We start from the raw sequence: 20,367 nt of genomic DNA, 5'->3' as shown, positions 1-20,367 counted from the left end.
AGTATGGTGATAGCAAGAATATAATTTACCATAAATGCCATAATATTTTATTATTATTCATTTGGAATTAATACAGTCAAGTTTTGTAGGTTTAGTATATAAAAACACAAGCACACAAACAAACTCTATAGTTTGGCAGACTACAACAGAAAGAAAAAAAAACGACAGTAACAATTTTACAGTTCTTTAGAGCCATGGCCAAGAGCACTGCCCACTGCAGTCTTCAAGCACATTACATAAACATTGATTCAGCCCTCAGGGGTCAGCAGGAATTCACAGATCTTTTACAAAATGCATAAACCTTCACTGCATTTACAAACCACATAAACCTTCACTGCATTTACAACCCACATAAACCTTCACTGCATTTACAAGCCACAATGGCAACTTTATTTTAATAATGAAAGAAATGGGTCTTGTGAATTGAATTGAATTGAGATTTTTAAATTTAATTTTTTGTTTTTTATTGAAGTAGTGAAGTGCCACCCTACATATCCATGCCTGTTTCTTTTAAAACGCTGCCAGGCGGGGTTCAGCTCAAAGAGGAGCCTAAGATAGGGGCACGGAGATGTGCGTGCTGCGTGACACCGTTCAGGAAACGAAGAGAAGCACAGAACTCCGACAGAAAGCGGGAAGAAAGACCTGCAGGGAGGCAAACCCTCGGCATGCTTTACATCCGCCGCTCCATTCACAGAATCATGGGAAACGGGGAGCTGTGCGTTAAGCTGCTCCTCGAGGGGGGGGACGCCCGCGGAGTTCAGACTCTCCGCCCACATGATCTGCACCACGCTCAGCTGGACGGCGCTGCCTCTGGCGTCTGTGTGGAGATCCACACGCTGTGGGGGCGCGGCGGCGGTGAGCAGTTCAGGAAACTACCGATAACTATGCAATCTGCCACATTTTTATTATTATTATTATTATTATTATTATTATTATTAATAATAATAATAATAATAATAATAATAATAATAATAATAATAATAATAATAATACAGCAGTGCTATCTTCAACCATAACATGCGACCAAAAAAATCTGAATATTTGTGCGATGGAATAATTAGTGTGAGCGCATAGCATTATAGGGCCAGCATTAAAATGGAAAATATTCCACTCCCCAGTTTAATATGAGGCACTTCATGGCATAAGAATGCTCTGGAAACGCAAGGTTCCGCGTCTGACTGAACTCTAAGAAGGGCACAAGTGCCAGGGCGATGTAAGAGAAATTAATCTGTGAAACATCGCTCGTTTTCTGAGCTGATGAACAAGACTCAAAGAAAAAAAGCATAAAAACAAAAATGTAAAAATTCAGAAATATGCAAGAGTGTGAAACGGCTGCCAGGAGATCTTTATGATCCACCGGGTGTTGCGTTTTGTTCAAGGCTGTTTTTCTCTGTCTGTTTCTGCACACGTGCATACTCAGCCTTTCCTGTACAGGTGGCAATAGGGCGCTCTGTACACCACAGCCCCTCCCCCGTGCGTTAGCAGGTGTTGTTCCACGAATCCACGTTTCTGTAAAGTTAATAAAGGATCTTAAAATGAACAAATCGGTTACAAATTAAAAACGAAACCCTAAAATGGTTAACTTGATACTTTTCATTTTCAAACCAAAATTTCCCTTAAACAAATATACAACAAAAAGAGAGCATTCTTCCATGCAGAACATTAACAAAGAGGTCATGGTTGAACACGCTGAAAGCACCAGGGTGTAACCGAAACTCTTTAAAAAGCACCAGAGTGTTACTGAAGCAGTCATAAAGTTCTCTCTTAAAACCAGAGTTTTACTGAAATTGTTTCTCAAAGCACCTGTTCACTGAAATTCTCCCTCAGAACACCAGTTTTACAGAAATTCTCTCTCAAAGAGCCGGAGTGCAGTTAGGTGGTTCCACAGAAGACAGATCGCTGCACACAGCTTCAAACCGAAACTCTTTTTCACCTGCCACACCACCCTCCACACATCACTGCCAGCACTCGTGTGAATCTATCTGTCTCACGCTTTGTGTGAGAAGGGGCCGGTACAGTGGGGCTGGACTGAGGCTGGATGGTGTGCACTGAAAATGCTCACTCTCTGTGTGAGTCTGCGTGAGTCTGCGTGAGTCTGTGTGAGTCTGCGTGAGTCTGCATGAGTCTGCGTGAGTCTGTGTGAGTCTGTGTGAGTCTGCGTGAGTCTGCATGAGTCTGCGTGACTCTGTGCATTTTGCGGGTGTGTGAGTCTGCGTGAGTCAGTGTGAGTCTGTGTGAGTCTGTGTGAGTCTGTGTGAGTCTGCGTGAGTCAGTGTGAGTCTGTGTGAGTCTGCGTGAGTCAGTGTGAGTCTGCGTGAGTCTGTGTGAGTCTGTGTGAGTCTGCGTGGATCTGCATGAGTCTGCGTGAGTCTGTGTGAGTCTGTGTGAGTCTGCGTGAGTCTGCGTGAGTCTGTGTGAGTCTGTGGGAGTCTGTGTGACTCTGCAGGTTTCGCGGGTGTGGGAGTCTGTGTGACTCTGCAGGTTTCGCGGGTGTGGGAGTCTGTGTGACTCTGCAGGTTTCGCGGGTGTGGGAGTCTGTGTGACTCTGCAGGTTTCGCGGGTGTGTGAGTCTGTGTGACTCTGCAGGTTTCGCGGGTGTGTGAGTCTGTGTGACTCTGCAGGTTTCGCGGGTGTGGGAGGAGCCTAGCGTGACTCAGACACACTAATGAAACGGGAGCTCAAGCAGAAGGAGCGGCTCTGGGCTCTACCCGCTCTGAGTCAGAGCGTCTCTAGAGCTGGTTCTGCGGCTCTTCACCTCTCTGGCACCCTTAATTCATACGCCCCCACCCCCATCAAACCCCCCTGCCCCGCCCGAACGCCGTCCCTCTCCAGAGCTCTCTCTCAGACCCCCCCGCCCCCGCCCCGCCCGAACGCCGTCCCTCTCCAGAGCTCTCTCTCAGACCCCCCCGCCCCCGCCCCGCCCCCGCCCCCGCCCGTCTCGGCCCTCTCAGAAGTGAAGCCTGCCTGGCATCGATCTCCTCCGGCCCGACGCGCGGCACTGCGGCCGAGTCCCGCTTCACTGAGCCCACACAGCGCTCCAGGGGTCATGTGACTGAGTCTGCCCTTACAGGAAGCGATTAATCGCCTGGCTGGAGAGACGGAGGGAATGGGCCTGAGCATGAAACTGACACTCACCGATCCAGTGTGATACACACACACACACTGATCCAGTGTGATACACACACTCACTGACACACACACTGATCCAGTGTGATACACACACACACACACTGATCCAGTGTGATACACACACACACACACTGATCCAGTGTGATACACACACTCACTGACACACACACTGATCCAGCACAATACACACACTCACTGTCACACACACTGATCCAGAGATGATATACACACTCACTGACACACTCACTGATCCAGTCTGATACACACACTCACTGTCACACACACTGATCCAGTGTGATACACACACTCACTGACACACACACTGATCCAGCACGATACACACACACACACTGATCCAGTGTGATACACACACTCACACACTGATCCAGTGTGATACACACACACACACTGATCCAGTGTGATACACACACTCACTGACACACACACTGATCCAGCACGATACACACACTCACTGTCACACACACTGATCCAGAGATGATATACACACTCACTGACACACTCATTAATCCAGTGTGATACATACACTCACACACTGGACCAGTGTGATACACACACTCACTGACACACTCACTGATCCAGTGTGATACACATACACACTGATCCAGTGTGATACACACACACACACACTGGACCAGCGTGATACACACACTCACTGATCCAGTGTATATGAGTGTGTGTGTGTGTGTATGAGTGTGTGTACACGTGTACACGTGTGTGAGTGTATGTGAGGGTGGTGTGTGTATGTATGTGTATGTGAGTGTGTGTGTGAGTGTGTGTACGTGTGTACGCGTGTGTGTGTATGTGTGTGTGTGTGTGAGTGTGGTGTGTGTATGTGTGTGTATGTGAGTGTGTGTGTGTGAGTGTGTGTACGTGTACGCGTGTGAATGTGTGTGTGTGTGTGTGTGTGTGTGCGTGCGACATAGCTCAGGAGGTAAGACCGATTGTCTGGCAGTCGGAGGGTTGCCGGTTCAAACCCCGCCCTGGGCGTGTCGAAGTGTCCTTGAGCAAGACACCTAACCCCTAACCCCTAACTGCTCTGGCGAATGAGAGGCATCAATTGTAAAGCGCTTTTGATAAAAGCGCTATATAAATGCAGTCCATTTACGCGTGTGTGTGTGTGTGAGTGTGTGTGTGTGTGTGTGTGTGTGTATGTGTGTGTGAGTGTGTGTGTATGTGTGTGTGTGTGTGTGTGTGTATGTGTGTGTATGTGTGTGTGTGTGTGAGAGAGAGAGAGAGAGTGTAAGAGAGAGAGCCCTGTACTGAGCTCTCTATAACTGAAAGCTCCACTGAGAGGGTGTGCGTTTAACCTGCTGCTCTGCTCTCTGGATCCTGAAAGTGACCTTGCAGCAGCTGCAGTACATGCTCAACTGCATTAACACTGCAGCATTAACACTGCAACACTAACATGGAAGCATTAACACTGCAACTCTAACATTGCAACATTAACACTGTCACAATAACACTTCGGAATTAACAATTTTCAGTCTGTCGGCTGGAGGTTTTAAATATTATTATATTTTACTGATATGTTATATATGAACTTGTCATATTTTACTGATATCTATGATATCTTTACTGTTAGCTGTATATTTTGTCTGATATCATCCAAGGATGTTCAGGTCAGCACTAATATGAAGTTGTTATGGCTTTTGTAGGCTTACATGCATCAGTGACATGATCTCCATGACAACAATGACGCACACCTACGTACTCACGTCATGGCGGATGGTAACAGACACCAGAGTAACGTGCTTTAAAAATGTCTACAGGCATGGGGTGTGTTCCATTACTCTTCACTCCTCCCCTCCCGTCCTCCACTCCCCCAATACCACTCCTCCCCTCCTGTCCTCCACTCCGCCACTACCACTCCTCTCCTCCCCTCCTGTCCTCCACTCCCCCAATACCACTCCTCCCCTCCTGTCCTCCACTCCCCCACTACCACTCCTCTCCTCCCCTCCTGTCCTCCACTCCCCCACTACCACTCCTCTCCAACCCGGAAGTATGTGGAGGAAAGGAGGGGATGAGACGAGTCAGAAGCTGCTTCGCCAAAACAGTTCTGTGCACTTCCCTCGTCTCCTCCGATATTGGGACACTGGAGGGAGGAGGGAGGGAAGGAAGGAAGGAGGGAGGAGGGAGGAGGGAGGAGGGAGGGAAGGACGGAGGACACAAAGATGCGTTTCTGGGGCACGGAGGAAACGAGGTGGTAGTGGAGGAAAGGAGGATGCATTTTTTTGGTATTGGGCCGTATGTAGCATAATGACCTGGAAGGCCAATGAGTTCATTAGACAGTTTAAAGCACCAGAGGAGATGGCAGTCGTTAGGGTTGCGTTTCAGTTCTAGACCCCTCCTGAAGGGGGAGCCCTGCGCTGTTAGGGGGGTTTGATAGAGGATTCCTGGTCATTTACGCAGAGAGTGCTTTTTCCTTCAGTGCAGCAGACATTCTGTGTTTTCTGCTTTGGGGGGTTTGGGCGGTGGGCGGTGGGGGCTGCTCTATGTCCTGTGTGGCAGGAGGCCCATGGGGGTGGGACAGAGCAGGAGGCCGGAGAAGGAGGAGTGGATGTACTCGGTGGAGTAGAGCCCGTTGGCCTGGTCAGAGGGCATCTGGATCCAGACCTGGTCCTGCTCCTGCAGCTGCAGCACCGCCCCGCCCGACGCCTGGTCCATGTGGCCCTTCTTGTACTCGTCGTAGGTGTAGGTGGCGGGCACGTTGTTCCGGTACAGCGCCACCCAGAGGCCGCCGCCCTTCACGTGCACGTGGTAGGAGAAGTAGTACACGCCGGCGAGGGGGCAGGTGAAGATGCCGGTGGCGGAGTCGTAGGCCTTCAGGCTGTTGTGCAGGGTCCGGTCGAACTTTACGGGCGCGCCGGAGGGCGGGAAGGGCGTGGTCAGGATGGCGGTGAACGCCGGCATCGCGGTGGCGGAGAACGCGCCGTTTCCGTACTGCGGCCGGTCCTCCCGCCCGCCAGGGACGGGGTCCCCGCCCACGTCAGTCTCCTGCAGCCCCGACACCTGCGTCTCGCCGTTGAACAGCACACCTGTGGGACCCGGGGGTCCGGGGGGCCCGGGGGGGCCCGGAGGCCCATTTGGTCCGTTGGGTCCTGATTTCCCTGTGGGCCCCTGTGGCCCCAACATTCCCTGATCGCCTTTCCTGCCGGCCCCAGGGGGCCCCGGAACGCCGGGCTCCCCCCTTGGACCTGGAATGCCGTGTGGTCCGACGGGTCCCATCGGCCCCTGAAGGCCGGGGGTTCCAGACTGCCCCCGCGGCCCAGGGGCCCCGGATGACCCCGGCTCCCCTTTGGCCCCCGAGGCCCCAGTCAAACCCGGGTTGCCAGGCAGGCCGATATGTCCGTGCTCCCCTCTGGGGCCCGGTTTTCCTGAGGCCCCGCTGGGTCCCACCACGCCTCTCTCCCCTGGGGTCCCTGGGGTCCCAGACAGCCCAACAGGCCCCTGGTCCCCATTGAACCCCGGCAGGCCTGTCAGCCCTGAAGGGCCCACTTCTCCCTTCGCACCAGGAACACCAGGCTTCCCTGGGAGCCCTACAGGGCCCTGGGGCCCCTGGGGACCAGGCTGCCCGTTGGGTCCCCTGTCTCCAGGCTCCCCAACCTTCCCAGGCTCACCCATACCTCCAGGGGCTCCTGGGCTGCCTGCTAGGCCCCGGTCCCCATTCGGCCCGACCGGCCCGGGCCTGCCGTAGCCCGGGGCGCCGGGTGACCCGGGAATCCCTCTGATTCCAGCCTCCCCTTTGGGGCCGCTGGGTCCGGGCTGCCCTGGAGGGCCCTTTGACCCGGGTCTCCCCTTCCCCTCGGGCCCCACAGGGCCAGGCTGGCCACCAAGCCCCGGATCCCCAGGCTGGCCCTGCTCTCCTGGCGCTCCTCGGTCCCCTTTGGGGCCGAGCGCTCCCGGCACCCCAGGAGCCCCTGGTTTGCCTGTGCCCGGCTCGCCGGGGGCCCCGACAGGACCCAGGGGGCCGGAGTTCCCTCGGGGCCCCGGCAGACCCGGACCGCCGTTCCCGTTCTCCCCCCTTAGGCCGGGCTCTCCTGGGGTACCCGGGCTTCCTTTCTGCCCCGGCTCCCCTCGGGCCCCTGGGGGCCCCTGGCCGCCTGGGAACCCCGGTTTCCCGTTCAGCGGCAGGCCCACGGGCCCTGGCAGGCCGGGGTGTCCTGGGAGGCCCCTGGGGCCCGGTTCGCCCTGCCCCCCGGCCTCACCCTGCTCGCCAGTCACGCCCTTCGGGCCCGGTTTCCCCGGTAGCCCTGGAAACCCCGGCTTCCCAATCCCGGAAATCCCAGGAGGCCCAGGGGGCCCCAGCTCTCCGTTTACTCCCGGTATTCCGAGCCCTGGTTTTCCTGGAACTCCTGGTGGCCCCGGTGGGCCCCTGGGGCCCGGCTTGCCCGGAGGGCCAGCCTCCCCAGGGGACATCAAGGGAGGACCATCTAATAGAGAGAGAGAGAGAGAGAGAGAAGTGGGGACGTAGAGTAAAGGACATCACCATTTGTGAAATCATCATTTTACCCCGACTATGGGCTCTGCTACCATGACACTCAATAAATAATTTTCATGACAAGCCTTCAGAAGCTAGTGCATTTCTTAAAAATGTGTAAATAAAATGCAAGGTTGCACAGCGGTGTTGCCACCCCTGCCGTACGTTTTGTCTCTGTGGCGTGTGTTTTGTGATCTGATTATCCATCTTTTGTCTCTGGTTGCTCTGTTTGAAAAAGCCGCCATTATCCTCTTACCAGTGAAGAGTAGCTCTTCAGACTCGTGCTTGGTGTTGTGTATAGTGGCTGCTTCAGTTCACTTTGCCTATTTGACCCTGTTTCTCTTTGATTCTGATTCCCGTCGAGCCCTTCTGGTTTGTTTGCTGATTAGATCTCCTGTATGTCCACCGACTCGTTTCCTTCGACTCTGATTCTTGCCTTAACCCCTCTGCCTTTTTTTGCTGATTGGATTTTGTGTTTGACCATTCGCTCAACCTCAACTCTCGTGTTGCCCTCTGCTCGCTGTACCGTGCTCCGGTCAGTTAGTGTGTTCCCAGCTGAACTACAAATCCTTCCATCGTGTGTTCCCAGCTGAACTACAAATCCTTCCATTGGGATGCAGCTTTGTTATTTTGCTTTGTTATTTTTCCTTTATTTTTTTTTGAAGGTACTCTGGGTGGAGTTTTAACTCTCCGTTGGGGTACGCTATTCAGACCTTTGGTCTCAGACTACCAACTAACTGTCCAAAGCTCAGCATTCAAAGCTGCCCCATACCCTGTACCCCTCAAAGACTAGCCAGCCTTCTGTTAGATTTGGATAGATAGATAGGGACTGGAGTTACTGGTTGGTTTGCAGTGCGTTTCCCTACCGATTTCCTTTATCATTCACTCTGTTACAGTCTGACCACAGACCGGGTCACTACTAACAGAATGATATGAGTGACTGTTTATAGGAAAAAAGAAACAGGAAGAGAATCGGGGTGACATAGCTCAGGAGGTAAGACCGATTGTCTGGCAGTCGGAGGGTTGCCGGTTCAAACCCCACCCTGGGTGTGTCGAAGTGTCCTTGAGCAAGACACATAACCCCTAATCCCTAACTGCTCTGGCGAATGAGAGGCATCAATTGTAAAGCGCTTTGGATAAAAGCGCTATATAAATGCAGTCCATTTAGAATCCCCGGACTGGTACCTGAAAGGTTCTATAATCAGGAAGGCAAAATAGACCCTGCTGCTACCAAGAAGCCCACAAGGGGGCGACATTGTCTTCTTTTTTTTACCTTCGAATAAGGCCAGAAATATTACCTCCTACTTAATGCTCTCTTTATGAAAACACACCCTTGCACCAGTACTTTGTCAAGTGAGATTTATGACAGGAGCTGTTGGTAATTTGCATGTTTGGGTGAGATCATTTGCATGTTTGAAGCAGCTCCTAATCTGGGCAGCGAATCGTAAATCATATTTATGGACATGATCCGTGTGTGTGTGTGTGTGTGTGCGTGTGTGCATGAACGTGATTGAGTATGTAAATGGGAGAGTTTGCAAGTGGGTGAGTCTGTTCTTTCTGCACATTTGGTACAATGTAAAGACAGTTAAAAAAAGACTTTATTACTAGGGGTTTAAGCTTCAGGCTTCACCACAATAGGATAAGATTTAGATTCTTTGGGCAAATATATTCAATATTGGCAATTTTACTAATTTTTCTATGAAATGATCCAAAACGATTTGTTATAGTATGAAATGATTCATTTATATGATCCAGCTAACACAATCCTGTTACAACATACACATACAACCAAAATGATGTTGAGAGTGCAAAAACCTGTTGAAATCACGTTTAACAGAAGGAAAAATTGCACTACCTTGAGTGACGATGAGGCTGAGTAGGAAACGCATACAGTGATCTTTGCAGCGTTGCTAGAGAGCAAAATGCCATAAGGCGATGGACATTTAAATAAGCATTTTACTGTGATTCATGGTAAATGGTAAATGGACTGCATTTATATAGCGCCTTTATCCAAAGCGCTTTACAATTGATGCCTCTCATTCGCCAGAGCAGTTAGGGGTTAGGTGTCTTGCTCAAGGACACTTCGACATGCCCAGGGCGGGGTTTGAACCGGCAACCCTCCGACTGCCAGACAATCGGTCTTACCTCCTGAGCTATGTCGCCCCATATCATAATAATTCAAATCAATTTTTGCTTGTTTTATTGATTGGATCAGATTATTAGTCTTTTGAACTGATATATTGAACTGGATGAATGTATAGTTACACCTGTACTTATACATACAGGCAGATTGACTGCTGTTTTGCAGTTGTGAAAACTTTGTGAAAGACCTGAACAGGACAAAGGGCGCCCACTAGTGGCCAGTACATTAAACTGCAAGTGGGGATATGTATGGGCTCTTTCCACAATTAACATTGTACCAGAGGGAATCTAAAAGCACTGTTAGTTTCAAATGCATACTTAGTACAGATCTGAAATGAATTAGTCTTGTGCTATGCACCTGTAAATTCTGCCTTCATGTTGCAGTACTTTCTCCATTCTTTCTGTAGGTGCAGTTCTGCATTTACACCACCAGGTTGCACCAGCAGCGAGCCAAGGAATGACTGGATTTACAGCTGCATCATAGGTTTTGACTACAATTAATCCAAGTTACATAAATACAGACCAGTTTACTCCGCTAGACACTGGCCTGTATACCTGCGGTCTCCTCTCACTAAGAATAAATAAATACATGCTTCAGAATTGACTTTGAGTGGAAAATGGACGACCTGTCACTGGACTCACACATGGATGACTTTGAGACTTGTTTTGAACATTTCCACAGCCAGATAAGTATTATTTCCAGGTGGGGGATGTGAGCGAGCGTGTGGGTTTTAACTCTGTACCTAAAAAGTTATTTCATGTTCTCCACACCATAAAGGAGTAATGTGTCAGATCCAAAAATCAAGTGATCTGATTGGCTTGAAGAGATCTAGAAAAATGGAACTTGCAAATCCTGTTGATTGCTGCAGTAGCTAGTGCCAAGAGTACTTAATTTGAAGAGCAAGGTACTGAACTTTCCCAGCTTTAGAATATTCCTCTGAAAATATACTGAATAAACGAAACAAATAAACAAACAAACAAAAAAAACTTTGTCAATGATCGACAACATTAAAAATGCAAATGTGAAGTACGCCTCCTGGCCACCTGCAAAGCAGCCTGTAATGTTTAATGTGGGAGGTTTTTGTGCCTGTGAACAGAGAATCCAGGTGCAGTGGAATGTAAAAGGGTAAATCGGGGGCTCACCCAGGTGCTGGCCCTTCCCCTCTCTGAACGGGGGCCCGTGGGGGCCCTTCATCATGGGCTGCAGGTACTGCACCTGGGGCAGGGGCTGGGCTATAGAGGGGTACCCCCCTCCCAGGGCACCCTCCAGGGACATCAGCACCACACACACGGGCACCAGCAACATGGCTCTCTCTACAGCAGATACAAGGCCCCAAACCTGGAGAGAGAGGAGAGTCAGGGCCTCAAATCTAGAGAGAGAGGGGAGTCAGAGCCCCAAACCTGGAGAGAGAGGAGAGTCAGGGCCCCAAATCTAGAGAGAGAGGAGAGTCAGGGCCTCAAATCTGGAGAGAGAAAGAGAGTCAGGGCCCCAAATCTGGAGAGAGAGGAGAGTCAGGGCCCCAAATCTAGAGAGAGAGGAGAGTCAGGGCCCCAAATCTGAAGGGGAGGGTATGAGCTCTTTTTCACTGCATAACCATAACTGCACACACACACACACGCACGTACACATGCACACACACACACACACACTCACACACACACTCACGCACGTACACATGCACACACACACACACACACTCACACACACACATTCGCGCGCACACACACACACACACACACATGCACCCATAAACCCACACACACAAACACAGTGCACACACACACACACACACACATACACTCACACACATACGCGCACACACGCACACGCACACACACACACACACACACACACACACAGCAGCCAGACCACTTCCACAAAGATGGATGTGATTATTTGAAGTAGAGGACTGAGAGGAATGAGAAATATGGGGAAAGACAACATTCTCCGCCATCTTGTGATGTCATCTGGACACAGGGGCTAGCACAACACAGTGATTTGGGCTGTTAAATCTGATTGGCTTGAATTGCGCTCCTGATGGTTGCCATGTGTTCCAGTGCTTGGTTCATTCTTTGCTTTCGGGACCAGAGCCCAAAACACATTCCCAGACAAACATAACAGAAATATTAAATATGAATCAAGGCTACAGCTTCTGTCAAATGTGGTCATCTCTTCCTCTGCCTCTCACACAAAGCCGATGCACATTACCAAAAACTTTTTAAAAACAGGCAAAAATACACCACCCCCCATACCCCCCTCCTCCCCTCTACGCCCATGACCTGAGCGGGGGAGTGGAAACAAACACAACATCGCCTCCTTCTGGCTGATCATGTCCATTACTGCCACTCTCCTTCCCGTACTTTTGTTTAAGAAAGGGGAGGGAGACTGCAAGATTCTAAAAAAATACACATTTGAGCTGAAATAGAGACTGCACAGTCCCTTACAGACACCAGACCATGGGGCCGATCCACACACTGGAACAGAGCCTTAACAGATACCAGACTGTGGGGCTAGCCACTGCAATGGCCCAGATACAGCGAACCAAAAAGACAAGCAGACAGGGCTCATCCAACATAAAATTAACCTTAAAATTGCTTTTCCTCATTGAGGTCAACATAAGTTTGCCAAGGGGATGAAAAGCAATGCGAAGATGGCTTGTTTTCTGTTGGACCTGTGAGTAACATTACCTCTAGACTTCATTGATTGTAAACACAGGCTATAAAAACCTGCATAGTATGCCTATAACGAACAGTACCACACTTGACTTTATTCATCAAGGTCCTTAGTAAAGAGTACAGTGATCGAGCAGTAGAATCAGGCGAGTAACTGCTTGGTTGGAACAAAAGCCTGCACCCACACCGGCCCTTTCCGGATGTGACTGAGGCCCCTCATATAAACTTGTGACCTGAGCTTGTTTTGCATTTACTTCATTTATTTTAGCATTTATATGTGGTCGTTGTTTAGCATTTATTTCACAGTGGCCTTTGGATCAAATGTGCTATGATCAACAAACTCAGTCACACACCTTCAGAGCCACACACTCAGTGATACACCTGCACACCGACCCTCTTCAGGGGTCGAGGCGGTGGGGCAGAGTGGCAACCCTCACGAAGGACAGTCATGTTTAAATTTTGGAAATGGAGGACAATACCCGCCTCGCTTGATGTGAACACTGAGACTCAGATGTTAAAGATCCTGAACCACAGCAGCACAGGCATGTAAACCATACTGAGGGGTCGGAGGGGGTAAAACAGAGAGATCGGAAGATTCAGTGATGTCACATACTGTCTCCAGTGTGATGTCATTCTCATACCTACTGCCCAATGATGTCGCACCATTTTCCCAGTAAAACTAATCAAGCTACGATACATTGCTGCAGAGCATACATGTATGCACAGAACATACACTTCAATATGCATTTGCACACAAACATACAAGTACACATATCCACAGAAAATGCATGTAAATGCACGGGCATGTACACTCGCATACTTTTGTGTTTTTGTGTGCATGCATTCCTCAGCAACATTAACTCAACAATCACACGCAAATTCCAGAAATCCACTGTAGCCACGAATACCAGAGAAATGTGCACAGTATCTGATTGCACAGTAATGGCCAGGAAGGAACACGGGCACACACACACACACACACACACAGCCACCTGAACTTGAGAGCCAGAGAGAAGGAGGGAGAACATAGATGAAGAGGGAGAGGAAGAGAGGGATATGAATGGAGAGAGGGATGTAGAGAGTTGGAGAAAGAGGGGAAAAAAGAGATAGAGAGGAATAGGAAAGGATAGAGAAAGGAAAGAGATGAACAGGGAGAGGGATGGAGAGATATTAACTGAGAGACACTACATGGTGTTGAGAGAAAGGAAAGAAAAGCAGGATGAATATAAGATAAACTGCAGCAGCAGCAGCAAAAGCACTTTGTCTTCATAATGTTATAATAAACCACAGCGCAAGCCAGAGAACAGCAACTGCTCCAACTTTCTCTCTCCTTCTTTAGTTTTTTTTTATTTTTCTCGCTGGCTAAAAACACTGTGTCACTTAAAAAAAGAGAGTAACAAAGTTATGTAACATTTATGAATAAACCATAAAGGAATGGAGACGCCAAAGCACAATGAAACTTGATACATATAACATTTAAAAAAGTATATGTTCTTACCTTTGTGTGTGAGGAGGAATCTAATCTGTGCTGTCAGCGTCGCTCGATACAAACTTCACACCCTCATGCGCCCACAAACAGGCTGGCGGGAGAGCCCGACGACCCACGAGAGAATCAGATTATATTTACACTGCGTGTGCAAAGGAAGAGTGCAGCAGGAAACCTCTCTCTCTCTCTCCTCCCTCTCTCTCTCTCTCTCTCTCTCTCTGTCTCTCTCTGTCTCTCCTCCCTCTCTCTCTCTCTCTCTCTCTCTCTCTGCGCTCTCTCTCTCTCTATCTCTCTCTCTCTCCTCCCTCTCTCTCTCTCTCTCTCTGCGCTCTGTCTCTCCTCCCTCTGCGCTCTCTCTCTCTCCTCCCTCTCGCTCTCTCCATTAGGTGTGTGTGTGTGTGTGTGTGGAGAGAGAGGAACAGGCTCTGGTCCTTCCCTACATATATATGAGGCACACCCACTGTGCTGGAGAGGGGGAGAGGGTGGGAGAAGGAGTATAAGAAAAAAAAGAGAGGGGGGAGAGAAAGAGAATGGGATGGGAAGAGAAGGATGAGAGAGAGGGAGGAACAGTGGAAGGGATGAAGAGATTCTGTTGTCATCCTACTGTAAACGGTAATCAGATGAATCTAATTAATTGAACTGAGGACATCAGACTGGGTTAACTGGATCCAGGAGGATCCCAGCTGAAAATAACTCCAACCACTAAAGACCCGGAGAACGACCTCCTGAGACAGCTGGGTATTTACTGAGGTAATTCAGGGTAAATAGTCTGTTTCCTGACTGTAATGCCACACCTCATGCTTAAATCAGTGCGTGTGCACTGCAGAAGAAAAGCTCACCCTGGATCCACCAGTGATGTTGGATACGGGACGCCATCATTAGGAAAAAGCTTCCATGAATTTGTTTTTGTTTCTCCCTCTCTTTCAGGACCCAGAACAGAAAAAGGTTTTTATTTTCAGTGAAGAGGCAAGCTGCCCGGCCTGGCTGCTGCAGATACCGCTGTGTGAGGGGATGTGGCCGCAGTGAAACCATAACACGTCTACCCCCCCCCCCCCCAGCTGGGGCTGTTATTCTGCAGAACGGGCTGTTCAAGGGGGGAGGGGAGGGTGGGGATGGGGGTGGGGGGCATTTAGTGTACCGCTTCTCTATTTAAAGCTTTTATTCTGCAGTATACTGTTTTTGGGGGGCTCTCGTCCTCTTAAAACGCTGTTCCAGTACAGGGATGGGCCCACGGTTTCGCACCAAATCCGGACCGCACAAGCGCCGACTTGCAAGGCGGCCCGTGATTGGCTCAGCTGTTGCCTGTGGGCGGGGCTTGGGCTCCTTGCACACCAGCGAGCCCTGCTGGCCGATTGGGTGAAATGAACAATTCCGCGCATATTGCACTCACACTCACACACATGCATATATACACACTCACACTCACACTCACACACATGCATATATACACACTCCTACATATACTCACACACATACTTGCACTCACACTCACACACATGCATATATACACACTCCTACATATACTCACACACATACTTGCACTCACACTCACACACATGCATATATACACACTCCTACATATACTCACACACATACTTGCACTCACACTCACACACATGCATATATACACACTCCTACATATACTCACACACATACTTGCACTCACACTCACACACATGCATATATACACACTTGCACTCACACTCACACACATGCGTATATACACACTCCTACATATACTCACACACATACTTGTACGCATAATTCGCACAAACACATTTGCACACATTCTCACACGCACACTTGCATGCACACTCACACACACAGGCTCACATGGCACACACTCGATACACACACACAAACATGTACACACACGTGCACACAAACTCATGTACACTGACACACACACACACACACAAACACACTCACACACACACACACACACACACACACACTGACACACACACACACACACACACTGACACACACACACACACACACTGACACACACACATTAACACACACACACACTGACACACACACACACACACACACACACTCACGCACACACAGGTTCAAAATAACTCGTATAATGATACTGATGTGGCCAAATGCACAGCAGAATAAATAACAGCTTTAAAATGGCATTTAAAAACAGAGCGATGATGTCATTAATGGTGGCCCTGTTTGGGGTGGGTGTGTCGTGTAGAAACACAACTTTCTATTGTGCACAGAAAGGGCATCAGCATGGGGACCTCGTAATCATCCCACGCACAGTCTTCCCCCCCCCCCCCCCCCGGCACTCCTCCCTGAAACACCCACCTTTCCTCATTTTTTCCTTTTCTCTCACCGTGCTGCAATCCTTCCATCGTCACCCCGTTTCTTCCTGTTTACGCCCCCATTACACTCAAGGTGGGGTGGTGGGGTTGTTTCCTGGGCCACCCCTCAGCAGCACACGCCCTTCAGCAGGTCTAACTGCCATCTTTGTTCATTCACTCCTCAGAAGGAGGTCTGGCATTAGTACACACAAACAGCCTCCCGTTCTCTCTGTCTCAGGGACAGGGGCGCTGTAATTTTTCTTCCATACCACTGGGGGCGCTATAACCAGATGGTGCTGTTTAAAGCTGTCAGGATCTGGGCACTCCACCATCTCATTTTACTTCCTCCAAAGCCTCTTCAGGATTCTGTCTCTCCTCTAACATTGCTCTAATATATACTTTTGTGCTACCATTTCGAATTGGCTGGTTTGGGCCAGTTTATGCCAGTTTGGGCTGGTTTGGACACAGTGAAAGGCCCTCTCTCATACATATCTGTGACTCTTCAGTGATTCATGTGAATGGGCGCTGTTTGCATGGGTTGGGTGCACCAGCTTATAACTAAGGGTACACTGAAACTAAAGCAAGCCAAACCACTGTGTAGCAGCTTGTCTACATTTGAATACTTCACTGTTTTCCAAACTTTCTCTGTTTGTTTTGGCATATTGAATGGTAAAAGTAATACAGTTAATTCATTTTGTGTATCTGAGTCACAAAAAAGCACATGTTACTGATCGTGACTGGTTCCCTTTTGTAAATTGCATTGAACCCAATCAGGGTTACATGCTGGAATGTAGCAGAACTGCAGCTCCCATGCAGCTGTATAATAATGCAGAACTGCAGGCCCCATGCAGCTGTATAATAATGCAGAACTGCAGGCCCCATGCAGCTCTATAATAATGCAGAACTGCAGGCCTCATGCAGCTCTTTAATAATGCAGAACTGCAGCCCCATGCAGCTCTTTAATAATGCAGAACTGCAGCTCTCATGCAGCTCTATAATAATGCAGAACTGCAGCCCCATGCAGCTCTTTAATAATGCAGAACTGCAGCACCATGCAGCTCTTTAATAATGCAGAACTGCAGCCCCATGCAGCTCTTTAATAATGCAGAACTGCAGCCCCATGCAGCTCTTTAATAATGCAGAACTGCAGCCACCATGCAGGTCTTTAATAATGAGAAAAGATAATGCTGGATAATTCCTGCAGTACCTATATTGTCCTGTAGGATCCCTCCTGTTCAGACTTGGACAGGTTTCACCTGTAATGCTGTGCTATAAACCAGGGTTCTCAGGCGTCCAGGTAAAGCGCTGGTCCTCTCTGCAGTCACAATGAACCCCGGCGCAGGACAGCAAAGCCTTGCGCCTCATCAACAGAAAGGTCAAAGATGAAAAAGAAAACTCCCTTTCCTTCCAAATGCCCCAATTATCAGAGAGGACAGCGGCGATAGGTGAGAGGCAGGCTGGATGACCTCTGACCCCTGTGTAGTTTCCAGGAATGAGGCTGAAGAGCTGTAGAAATGCTGGGTGGAGTAGGGGTGAATAGACTTTCTATCCTGGGCGGGGTGGAACCCCCACACAAACAGGGTTGTGTCAGCGTCCTTCATCTTCTTCTTTATCTCTGCAATCTGTTGCAGCTGTGAGGGACGCCACAGTAATTAATGAGTCACTCCAACAAGCTTTTAATGAGCTGCTGCTGTATGAACAGACGGAGGTCTCTGTTATCACACAGCAGCTGCTCTCTGGTCTGTTATCACACAGCAGCTGCTCTCTGGTACCTGTTATCACACAGCAGCTGCTCTCTGGTTTCTGTTATCACACAGACGCTGCTCTCTGGACTCTGTTATCACACAGCAGCTGCTCTCTGGTCTGTTATCACACAGCAGCTGCTCTCTGGTCTGTTATCACACACAGCAGCTGCTCTCTGGTCTCTGCTATCACACAGCAGCTGCTCTCTGGTCTCTGTTATCACACAGACGCTGCTCTCTGGTCTCTGTTATCACACAGCAGCTGCTCTCTGGTCTGTTATCACACAGCAGCTGCTCTCTGGTCTGTTATCACACAGCAGCTGCTCTCTGGTCTGTTATCACACACAGCAGCTGCTCTCTGGTCTGTTATCACACAGCAGCTGCTCTCTGGACTCTGTTATCACACAGCAGCTGCTCTCTGGACTCTGTTATCACCCAGCAGCTGCTCTCTGGTCTGTTATCACACAGCAGCTGCTCTCTGGTCTGTTATCACACAGCAGCTGCTCTCTGGTCTGTTATCACACACAGCAGCTGCTCTCTGGTCTGTTATCACACAGCAGCTGCTCTCTGGTCTGTTATCACACACAGCAGCTGCTCTCTGGTCTGTTATCACACACAGCAGCTGCTCTCTGGTCTGTTATCACACACAGCAGCTGCTCTCTGGTCTGTTATCACACACAGCAGCTGCTCTCTGGTCTCTGTTATCACACAGCAGCTGCTCTCTGGACTCTGTTATCACACAGCAGCTGCTCTCTGGTCTGCTATCACACAGCAGCTGCTCTCTGGACTCTGTTATCACACAGCAGCTGCTCTCTGGTCTGTTATCACACAGCAGCTGCTCTCTGGTCTCTGTTATCACACAGCAGCTGCTCTCTGGTCTCTGTTATCACACAGCAGCAGCTCTCTGGCCTCTGTTATCACACAGCAGCTGCTCTCTGGGCTCTGTTATCACACAGCAGCTGCTCTCTGGGCTCTGTTATCGCACAGCAGCTGCTCTCTGGTCTGTTATCACACAGCAGCTGCTCTCTGGTCTCTGTTATCACACACAGCAGCTGCTCTCTGTGCTCTGTTATCACACAGCAGCTGCTCTCTGGCCTCTGTTATCACACAGCAGCTGCTCTCTAGGAAATAAGGAGTAAGAAATCTGACTCATACACACACATTCACAAAGACAAAAATCCATGGTGGATGAGGCATTTTTTTGGCTCTCTTGAGTCTTTCCTGATGACATCAGTAAGAAAGAGTGTGAGATAGTAAAGAAGGTCAGTTCCATAAATGTTAAAAATGACTTTTTAAAACCCATCTGACAGCTTGCAGAGCACTGGAAACCCCCGCTGCAGCTCAGCTGCCCTCCATTATGATTCTACAGATATGCTCAAAAATACACAGCAAATACACATAATCTGAGTGTGTGTGTGTGTGTGTGTGAGAGAGGGAGAGAGAGAGAGAGAGAGAGAGTGTGTGTGTGTGCGTGTATGTATGTATGTGTGGGTATGTGTCTGTGTGTGTGTGCGTGCGTGCGTGCGTGTGTGTGTGTGTGTGCTCAGGATTGCGGTGTTGGTGTTGGAGAGAGTATAAGGCATTCCTAAGGGGGGGGGGGGGGGGGGGGGGGTGAGCAGAAAGACAGGCAGGATCCTGAGAGACTCCCAGTGGCTGTTCTCCCAGCATGAATGCTGCTGAACAAAACAGCCACAGCAACCAGCAGCTGCTGCAGGAACGCATTCAACAAGCACTGATTACAGGCACTAATAATCTACAGCTAAACGCTGCTTTAGTATGGCTTACAGTCTGAAAATCCTGCTTTACTGCTCCATACTGCTGCTCTGATCCCTGCACCACACTGCAGCTCTGATCACTGCTCCACACTGCTGCTCTGACCACTGCTCCACACTGCTGCTCTGACCACTGCACCACACAGCTGCTCTGACCACTGCTCCATACTGCTGCTCTGATCCCTGCACCACACTGCTGCTCTGATCACTGCTCCACACTGCTGCTCTGACCACTGGTCCACACTGCTGCTCTGACCACTGCACCACACAGCTGCACTGACCACTGCTCCACACTGCTGTTCTGATCACTGCTCCACACTGCTGCTCTGACCCTTGCTGCTCTGATCACTGCTCCACATTGTTGCTCTGATCACTACTCCACACTGCTGCTCTGATCACTGCTCCACACTGTTGCTCTGATCACTACTCCACACTACTGCTCTGATCACTGCTCCACACCGCTGCTCTGAACACTGCTCCACACCGCTGCTCTGATCACTACTCCACACTGTTGCTCTGATCACTGCTCCACACTGTTGCTCTGATCACTGCTCCACACTGCTGCTCTGATCACTGCTTCACACTGCTGCTCTGATCACTGCTCCAC

General features: G+C 49.6%; 1 protein-coding gene across 2 annotated transcripts; it reads right to left on the bottom strand.

Moving 5' to 3' along the window:
• Nucleotides 1-5,118: 5,118 nt before the first annotated feature.
• On the bottom strand, nucleotides 5,119-14,157 carry LOC118232907 (collagen alpha-2(VIII) chain-like). 2 transcript variants are annotated; one of them, XM_035428149.1, is made up of 3 exons: nucleotides 13,941-14,157; nucleotides 10,913-11,108; nucleotides 5,119-7,580 (listed from the first exon to the last, which is right to left on the bottom strand). In XM_035428149.1, exons 2-3 carry the CDS (start codon nucleotides 11,073-11,075, stop codon nucleotides 5,641-5,643), a joined length of 2,103 nt encoding a protein of 700 aa, XP_035284040.1. In that variant the 5' UTR covers nucleotides 11,076-11,108; nucleotides 13,941-14,157; the 3' UTR covers nucleotides 5,119-5,640. The 2 variants fall into 2 exon arrangements, with proteins under 2 accessions (XP_035284040.1, XP_035284049.1); XM_035428158.1 differs by lacking the exon at nucleotides 10,913-11,108.
• Between the last annotated feature and the right edge of the window lie 6,210 nt (nucleotides 14,158-20,367).

The sequence above is a fragment of the Anguilla anguilla genome, chromosome 1 (genome assembly GCF_013347855.1).
Source record: "Anguilla anguilla isolate fAngAng1 chromosome 1, fAngAng1.pri, whole genome shotgun sequence".
Lineage (NCBI taxonomy): Eukaryota > Metazoa > Chordata > Actinopteri > Anguilliformes > Anguillidae > Anguilla > Anguilla anguilla.
Note: the sequence above shows the minus strand (reverse complement) of the source record. Positions and strands in the feature narration are given on the sequence as shown.